The 9516-nt window shown below is 54.0% G+C and overlaps 1 protein-coding gene across 1 annotated transcript in view; it reads left to right on the top strand.

Annotated features, from left to right (window-relative positions):
• Positions 1 to 6: 6 nt before the first annotated feature.
• The window catches only part of PTCH2 (patched 2), a 15859-nt gene continuing 6349 nt past the window's right edge, over positions 7 to 9516 (top strand). Inside the window, exons 1-7 of the mRNA XM_005881249.2 lie at positions 7 to 103; positions 556 to 748; positions 7310 to 7499; positions 7607 to 7676; positions 7846 to 7937; positions 8566 to 8761; positions 9317 to 9438. Of these exons, the coding sequence (XP_005881311.1) occupies positions 32 to 103; positions 556 to 748; positions 7310 to 7499; positions 7607 to 7676; positions 7846 to 7937; positions 8566 to 8761; positions 9317 to 9438 (935 nt within the window). The 5' untranslated portion in view covers positions 7 to 31. The remainder of the gene's footprint in view (positions 104 to 555; positions 749 to 7309; positions 7500 to 7606; positions 7677 to 7845; positions 7938 to 8565; positions 8762 to 9316; positions 9439 to 9516) is intronic.

Raw genomic sequence — 9516 nt, 5'->3', positions numbered from 1 at the left:
GGGGGCGCCCAGCCCCCCCACTCCCGCCAGCATGGCTCGGCGGCCACCCCTCGGGGAGCTGCCTCCGGACTACACCCCCCCAGCTGGATCCGCAGCGCCCCAGGTGAGTGGAGGGGAAGCCGGGAAAGGAAGATTGGGACCCCCGGGTCTGTCACTCAGGTCAGTGCAAGGTGGGGCGTCTCTAAGCGCCTTGTGTTACTGCCCGCCCGGGAAAGGGGTGTGTGTGTGTGTGTGTGTGTGTGTGTGTGTGTGTGTGTCTTCGGCCGGTGAGAGTGTCTGTGGCTTCACCCCTTTCTACCTGAGAACAGGTGTGTATATATGTATTCTACTCTCAGAAAACAGGTCTCTGCCTTCCTCAGTGTGCATTGGGTAGGAGAACAGGAAATGGAGTTCAGTCTTATTCCATGTTTGGCCCTGTGACTGTGTAGGTCCACCCTGTCCTGCACCCAGAAACCAAGAAGCTAGGGCTTGGCAGAGGGTGCACATAGGGAGAAAAGGGAAGGATTCTGTGCCTTGTTGCAGTAATGCCGACTGACCCTTCTCTTCCCATCCCAGATCCTAGCTGGGAGCCTGAAGGCTCCGCTCTGGCTTCGTGCTTACTTCCAGGGCCTGCTCTTCTCGCTGGGCTGCAGGATCCAGAGACACTGTGGCAAAGTGCTCTTCCTGGGACTGCTGGCCTTTGGGGCCCTGGCACTGGGCCTCCGTGTGGCCATCATTGAGACAGACCTAGAACAGCTCTGGGTGGAAGGTGAGTTGTAGACACTGAGCTGCTGGGGTGTGGTGAGCCCAAGACAAGAACAGAGTGAGGCCTGGCCAGGTGACTCATTGGTTGAGCCTTGACCTGGGAACCGGGAGGTCGTGCAGGGTTCCGTTCCCATCAGGGCACATGCCCAGGTTGCTGGATCGGTCCCCAGTAGGGGGCAGGCAGGAGGCCCATCAATGATTCTCTGTCATCATTGATGTTTCTATTTCGCTGTCCCTCTCCCTTCCTCTCTGAAATCAATTTTTAAAAAAGAAGAACAGAGTGGGGAGCTGGTACTGAGTTCTAGTGGACTTGGCTCTGGGTCTGGAGGGGACACCTGCCCGCCGGAGCCTCGGCATCTGGCAGCACTGCTCCCGCCCACACCTGTAGTGGACATCTGACGGGGTCTGTGAATAGGTATATAGAATAGTCATCTGTGAGTGTGTGTCTAGCATTCATTGCCCGCCTTTTATGTGTTTTTGAACTGCATGGCAGGATTTGCAAAGGCAACTTTTTTTAAAAGACCCATCTTTTAGTAGCAAAGTAAAACATGTACTGGAATATGATACAACGCAGAATATGATTATGTTATACAAGAGAAGGCAGGGAGAGATCCCATCTGACCTGGAGACCAGCAGTTAGAACTGGAGGGCTGGGGAGGCTGAGTAAATCACCTGACTGGGCTCCAGGGAGAGGTCCCAGGCCCCAGACCCCAGCCCCCTGCAACCATTTAGTCAATCTGCACTTCCTGGAGACCAAATCCTCACTTCCTCATGGAAGTATTAGATTAAAATTATTTCTTAGTAATAATTTTGCCATAACTATCTCCTTTCCCGGGGCCTGCTTTCATAGGGCAGCCCTTTAACAGAGTCAAACTCCCTTCTGTTCTTGCCTAAAAATTTGCATTTGTAGGTTCCCCAAACCTCCCCCAGCCCTGGCCCACACCCAAGGGCAGGGCCTAGGTTAGAGTCTCACACTCTCAAGTTACTTCAAATGCTGGCAAGCTCTGGGATCCAGAGCAGATGTTTCTTAGAGCCTGCCTGCCTGCCTGCCTGCCTGGCTCCCACACCCCATCCCCACCCACCCCAGCCCTCTGCAGACTCACACACATACACACTCGAGGCCAGCCTGGGGTTGAGGGCAATGTTTATGCGTGCCTGCCTGCCCCCAGCCCCAGGACACACATGTGCGTACACGCACATACACACACCCCCACCCACACCGCTACTGCCTGGGTGGTCCCAAATTACTCTTGGATTTCCTGCCACAATGGAGGCTGTCTCCCCCCTCTTCCTCCTTCTCCATTCCCCAAATCTTCCCCATCTCAACATTGCTTGCACCTCCACGTTTCTTCATTCTCTCCCCTACACCCCAGCCCAGGACAGGCTAGATCCCACCAGATTTTTGCTGCTGTTGCTGGGAGAGTGGTGAAGTGGTGTAGCCAATTCCTAGCACTTTTTCCTTTATTTAGAATACCGTTCTGTCCTGTACTGGCTTGGGCTGGGGGTGAGGTCAAAGCAGTGATCTTGACCTGATCTTTTCTCTATATTCTGTAGTGTGGCTTCTCCCAGCAATGCCCTATTCCAGTGATGGCGAACCTTTTGAGCTCGGCGTGTCAGCATTTTGAAAAACCCTAACTTAACTCTGGTGCCATGTCACATATAGACATTTTTTGATATTTGCAACCATAGTAAAACAAAGACTTATATTTTTGATATTTATTTTATATATTTAAATGCCATTTAACAAAGAAAAATCAACCAAAAAAATGAGTTCGCGTGTCACCTCTGACACGCGTGTCATAGGTTCACCATCACTGCCCTATTCAGTGAGGAGCTAATCTAGGTGAGGATGGAAAGGAACGTTCTATTCCTTTCCATTTTACTAACACAGAAAGCAAAGAAAAAGCGAGACATTGGCTATCGGAGTTCAGGGTCTTCTCCAGCTCCAGCTTTGCCTTGGTGAGAGTTGGAATGTGACTTGTCCTTTCTGATTAATTTAAAGAAAAAACGAAAGGTCTCAGAAATAGATCGTTAAAATGAAAATCACAACATATAGCCCAACTGGTACTTACAGAAACAGTGATAGAGATGGTTTGAAATTGGAGCTGTCCCTGAAAATAAGAAATGCATCGCCATTCTATCTAGAAGGCAAGGGATGGCCACACATCAGCAGTTGGTAGAACCACTGAAATCCATTGAAATACTTAGATTTTCTTTCTATAACCTTAGAGGTCAGCCTCAGTTCTCCTTGCTCACCTAATTGGTTACTAAACCAGCAAATTCTTCCTTCTTACCTTCTCTCATTACAGACCCTCCTTCTCGCCTTCGTGGCCATTGCTCTAGTTCAGGGGTGGGGAACATCCAGCCCGCAGGCCCATATAAGGCCCAAGAAATCATTTGGTCTGGACCCGCTAAGGCATTAGGGGTGAGTTAATTAAATGTTTGACCAAATACAGCAGGCTTGCTTTTAAGTTGATAATTTCGTATGGACTGTGAACGATGTTATAAATATCCCAATGGCCCTTGACATTTGCCAGTGGAAGCCTTTCTCACTCTCCAGCAGGACATTTCTGATTGTATCGTTTGGAATGCTTTTAGCCACATGAAAGAGAAAGGAAAGGGGGGGAAGGAAGGGAGAAGATGGAGTTGTCACCCCCTGCAACAGGAAACCTGGCAGTAGACAGTAGAGAAGTTCCAGGATGGCTAATTCGGCAACCTCAGGACTAATGCCTAAGTACCTTTCTCCTCTGCCTTCCTCAGCGTGTTGGGCTTTCGTCCTCAGACTTGTCACCTCCTTGTCATGGTTGCTTCAGTACCAGAAGCCTCCCAGCTCACTTCCCATATGGTCACGTTGGCAAGAATGGGCAGCACCCTGTGCCTAAATTCTTCACTGGGGAAGGCAGTGGAATTACTGTGGTTGACTTCTTAGACCCGTGGTCGGCAAACCACGGCTCGCGAGCCACATGTGGCTCTTTGGCCCCTTGAGTGTGAAAATACCATGTGCGGGCGCGCACGTACAGTGCGATTGAAACTTCGTGGCCCATGCGCAGAAGTCGGTATTTTGTGGAAGAGCCACACTCAAGGGGCCAAAGAGCCGCGTGTGGCTCTCGAGCCGCGGTTTGCTGAGCCGCAGTTTGCTGACCACTGTAATAGACTAATCAGATACTCCCCCCTCCCAGGCTGGGAAGGGGCTCAGCTTCCCTGAATCATTAGGCCCTTCAGGGGATGGCCAAGGAAAGCAAGGTCTGTTAGAGAGGGACTGATCCCGTCCCTCTCACCTTCAAATCTGCCTCCACACTGCCCTCCTGTGGTGCATCTAAATCTTGCCTAGTCCGTCCCTGTTAAGAGTCCCTCCATCACTTTCTATAGGTTCTGGGGAGGCTCCAGAATCAAGGCCAAGCTTCTTAGCACACTTTCTAGGCCCTCCACAATCTAACTCTTTTTTTTAAATCGCCCAGCCAGCGTGGTTCAGTGGTTGAGCGTCGACCTATGAACCAGGAGGTTACCGTTCGATTCCCTGTCAAGGCACATGCCCAGGTTGCGAGCTCAATCCCCAGTGGGGGGTGTGCAGGAGGCAGCTGAGCAATGATTCTCTCTCATCGTTGATGTTTCTGTCACTCTTATAAGCCAGCAATGAGTGCTATCAACATTTTATTTTTGCTAATTTGATAGATAGTATTGCTCTTTTTTTAAAAATATATTTTATTGATTTTTTACAGAGAGGAAGGGAGAGGGATAGAGAGTTAGAAACATCGATGAGAGAGAAACATCGATCAGCTGCCTCCTGCACACCCCCTACTGGGGATGTGCCTGCAACCAAGGTACATGCCCCTCACCGGAACCAACCCCGGGACCCTTCAGTCCCCAGGCCGACGCTCTATCCAGTGAGCCAAACCAGCTAGGGCTATTGCCCTTTTTAATTTGCATTTATAGGATTAGCTATAAGGTGGGCTTTTTCCATGCTCATGCTGGCTGACTAATTATATTCTCCCTTTTGTAGGCATGAAAGTTTTAACAAATATCGATTTTTGTTGTTATTAATCCTCACTCAAGGATATTTTTTCATTGATTTCTAGAGAGAGTAAAAGGGGGGGCGAGAGAGACAGAGAGAAGCATTGATGTGAGAGACACATCGATTGGTTGCCTCCCACAAGAGCCCGGACCAGGGCTGCGGATCAAATCACAGCTGAGGAACATGCCCTGATCGGATTCGAATTCGGGACCCTTCCAGTCACTGAGCCAAACCGGCTCGGGTGCAAATGTCGATTTTGATGTCTCCTCCCATTCTATTTCCTCCCCGCTCACTTACAGTCATTTTTTTCTTCAGTTCTTTCTCATTTTTCTGTCACATCATTTCTCTCCCAGCAGCGATTGAGTAATAACTTTGTATCTGTGCCTACTACGTGCTGGGCAATTCTGTAAGGACTGTGCCTGCATTTATTGTAATTCTACCGAGGTGGGCGTTGTCTCCATTTTACAGATGAGGAAACTGAGGGTCAGAGACTAAGTACTTTGCCCCAAGCACAGACTGAGTGTCAGAGCCAAGGCTCAAAGCCAGGTCTGCACAGAGCCTGCGTGCTCTCCCCTGCACCTGCGCTCTCTTCTTGCTCGTATAATACATCCCAGGTCATCTGTCCCCGTATCTATCATGTCACTGTCAGCCAAGGTTTATCTTTTCTCTCCTCGTTTTTTCTCAGGATTCTTTATTCTCTTTGATGTTGTCTTTGAAGTTGTCAGTGTTTCTTTCTCCTGCTTTCTTTTTTTTTTTTTTTTTTTAATATATTTTATTGATCTTTCACAGAGTGGAAGGGAGAGAGATAGAGAGCTAGAAACATCAATGAGAGAGAAACACCGATCAGCTGCCTCCTGCACACTCCCCTCCGGGGATGTGCCCACAACCCAGGTACATGCCCTTGACCGGAATCGACCCTGGGCCCTTTCAGTCCGCAGGCCGATGCTCTATCCACTGAGCCAAACCGGTTTCGGCTTTCTCCTGCTTTCTTATTAGTTCTCTCTGGGTTCCTTCCTTCTGCCCTCCCTCCTTCCCCTCAGCACACTCACTCACTATGGGAAGCTGATCCCTGTCCTCCCCTCGCATCCTTCCTTGTGGCAGCTCTGGCCTGAGCTTGGTGACATAAGCACTATAGTACAGGCCTGGGAGAGGAGTGGGGAGTCGGGGGAGAAAAAGAGTAGGTGGATGCCCTGGCCAGGTTGCTCAGTGGTTAGAGCGTCATCCCATACACCAAAAGGTTGCAGGTTCGATTCCTGGTCAGGGCACATACCCAGGTTGAAGGTTTAATCCCTGGTCTGGGCTTGTATGGGAGGTAACCTATCGATGTCTGTCTCTCTGTCTCTCTCTGTCTCTCTTTCTCTCTTTCTCCCCAACCTCCCATCCCTTTCTCCCTCCCTTTCCCTTCCTTCCTCTCTCTCTCAAAAAAAAAAAGAGTAGGTGGAAGGGGGCAGGGTGGCTGTGTGAAACTGGGTTCATGGAGGGAGGGCCAGAAATGGGGTTTGGGTGGGGGGATGTAAGTATATAGGCAGATCTGTTTTAGGGGGGAACCAAGAGTTTGGGGCTCTCATGAGTGAGAAGATTATGTGGGTTTGAAAAAGAGATTGGGGAGCATGATGATGCCAGTGGGACTGGCATCTCAGAGAGGCAGTGCGTGTGGGCCCAGGTAGGTAGAGGCAGAACTGGGTCTAAGACCAGACCAAGGGCCCCAGCCCCTCGCCCTCCCCCAAACCAGTCAGCTCCTCGCCTCCCCAAGCCCCAGTGACAGAGCCTGACTCCATGGCCAGCACAGTGCAGGGCGGGAGGGGCGCTGAGACTGAGGAGGCCGAGGCGGGCCTGGCACTGGGAACCCGGTTGTCTGGCAGGGAGCCTGGTGAAAGGGATCGGGAGCCCTTTCTTCCCCTTGGCCCGCTTTGCTGTCACCGCTGCCAGGGACATGAGCTGAGTCCAGGGACTTCCTGTGTGCGGGGCCCAGTGTGTGAAGGTGTCACACTATGAGACTGCGATCCTCCCCTCGCCTGTGCCACGGCAGGCCCGTTGTTTCCAGGCACTCCCTGCCCTGCCCTCTTGGCAGGACCCTGTGGCTGTAGTCACTGCCTGGGCAACCTGCGCTAGGAGCCAGCCCAGCCCTGCTCCTTTAGGGCAGCCTCCCTATTGGCCCCTTTTGTCACCTCGTCTTCCCCACCAGCTCAGAGAGGGAGTGAGGGCTCCCTCAGCACGGTGCCCCATCACCCCAGCCCTGGCCCAGCTCAAACTGATGTCTCATGTTTTCGTTTTTTGCCCCAAACCTAGCCAGTTGGTTCATGCTCAGTTCTTAGACCACACGAGAATCCCATAGGGCCACACCACTAGGCTCTGGCTTTCCTGCGGAACTCCCGTTCTGAGCCGGGGGCGTCAGGGTGGCCATCAGAGAGAACGGGGGCCGGGGGGGGGAGAGGGGAGGGTCAGCAGCACTTCTCCCACTGGTCCTGGGGGGCATCGTGGGCTAGGGCCCCACATCCCCAGAGTCTGATCCCCTGCGCTCTCTCCCCTGCGCTCTCCTCCTCGCTCTGGCAGTGGGCAGCCGGGTGAGCCAGGAGCTGCAGTACACCAAGGAGAAGCTGGGCGAGGAGGCTGCGTACACCTCCCAGATGCTGATACAGACCCCGCGCCAGGAGGGGGAGAACGTCCTCACACCTGAGGCACTGCGCCTCCACCTCCAGGCAGCCCTCACCGCCAGCAAAGTGCAAGTATCACTCTATGGAAAGTGAGTCTGGCAGGTCCCCGAGCAGCCGGGGGTGAGGCGTGCCAGGGCAGGGCTGGAGTGGGAATCCCCCTCTGCTGACCTCCTTCCTGTGCCCCCGGCTACTGCAGGTCCTGGGATTTGAACAAAATCTGCTACAAGTCAGGAGTTCCCCTCATTGAAAATGGGATGATTGAGCGGGTGAGTTTCCTGAGCTGTTCTGTGCGCGGGTGGAGGTGGAGCCTTCCCTGAAGGAGGGGGCCCTCTGGGAGGCCGAGTCGGGAGGTGGGGGGTGTGGAGGGACCCCACAAAGGTCATGGAGAAAGGAGCCCCGAGGCAGGACTCATGCGGCCTGGGGTGTCCCTGGCAGATGATTGAGAAGCTGTTCCCGTGCGTGATCCTCACCCCCCTCGACTGCTTCTGGGAGGGAGCCAAGCTCCAAGGGGGCTCTGCCTACTTGCCGTGAGTGCCCCCTCCCCTCCTCCCGCCCCCCACCCGGGGCCCTGCCTTGTCTTGGGCGGGTGCAGGGACGTCTCCAGCAGAAAAGAGGGGTGGGAGTAAAGGCGATCAAAACCTTACCAAGGGCCCAATGACCTCCCAGGCCACGGTCAGAGCAGGGCTGCCCGGCTCTCTCCACGTCCCCCATCTCCTCGCCCCAAAGGAGAGGCAGACCTGTCTTATCAGACGGGACAAAACACGAAGGTCTGTAGGACCTGAGCCAAGATTTTTTTGAAAGATCCCCAGAAAGAGACTGTGCCAAGGAGAGTTAGCCGGGTGTCTGCTACGCTGTTGCCCAGGCCAGAAAGGAAACCTGTTAGGAGCAGTGCCCATATGGTTCTGTGCTAGAGCTAAGGGTAGACGGCTTGGGAAGGGACTCCCTGGGCTTTTCTGAGCCTTTCCCATCTGTGCTGATGTCCATCCTTGCCCCTTGCCTCCATCCCCGGCTACTGCAGCAGCCTGGGGGCTCTGGGAAGCCGAGCCTGCATTCCCTCCATGCGGAGGAGCTGGGGTACAGCACGGGTCCCCTCGCAGCAGTTTGGAGGGTGGGAATCGATCCCTGATTCTCACCAGCCACGGGCTCTCCCCTCAGCGGCCGTCCCGACATCCAGTGGACCAACCTGGATCCCGAGCAGCTGCTGGAGGAGCTGGGCCCCTTCGCCTCCCTTGAGGGCTTCCGGGAGCTGCTGGCCAAGGCACAGGTGGGCCAGGCCTACGTGGGGCGGCCCTGTCTGAACCCTGACGACCCTCACTGCCCGCCTAGCGCTCCCAACCACCACAGCCGGCAGGTGGGTTCCGGAAGGCCTGCAGGGAAAGGCTGTCTTCCTGGCTTTTCCCTCCTCTCTTCCTGGGATGGGAGGGAGCATCTGAGCTCTGCCCCCCGTTTCCCCGAATACTGTTACCCTGTCCCCACTGTGCTAGACACCTAGTGTTCCGTTCTCATTCCGTTCTCCCAGGGAACCCGCCCGTGGCACAAGAATTCCTGTGTCCTTTTCTAAGCCAGAAAGGCTGGACTTTGTCAAAATAGACTTGTCCAGGGAAACTGAGAAAAAGTAGCTAAGCACGATGTCATACCTAGTTTCCCGAGTGTCCCTGTGAATATGGGCCTTTCCCCCAAACCCACCCAGTTACGCCAGCTCCTCCCAGCAGCCTAGCCCAGGCCCCTGCTCCGCCCTGTGGCCTCGCCTCGTCTCTGCAGGTCACTGAGGCCCAGGCCAGAAGCTCAGGAGAAGTTATCTGCCCTTCAGGCCTACAGAGCTCCGTGGTTCCTGAAGGGACCAGCCCAGGGACATGGTTCCCCACAGCCAGAGCCCTGAGTGATGACCCTCCTCTGCCCCCTCCAGGCTCCCCGTGTGGCTCAGGAACTGAGCGGGGGCTGCCACGGTTTCTCCCACAAGTTCATGCACTGGCAGGAGGAATTGCTGCTGGGAGGCACGGCCAGGAGCCCCCAAGGACAGCTGCTCAGGTAGGGCCCTCCTGGGACTTGGCAAGGGGACCCCAGGCTGGGAATTCACACTCCGATTCCAGGCAACTCGGTCAAGAG

This window comes from Myotis brandtii, unplaced genomic scaffold (genome assembly GCF_000412655.1).
Source record: "Myotis brandtii unplaced genomic scaffold, ASM41265v1 scaffold674, whole genome shotgun sequence".
Classification (NCBI taxonomy): Eukaryota; Metazoa; Chordata; class Mammalia; order Chiroptera; family Vespertilionidae; genus Myotis; species Myotis brandtii.
This window is presented reverse-complemented; position numbering and strand designations above follow the sequence as displayed.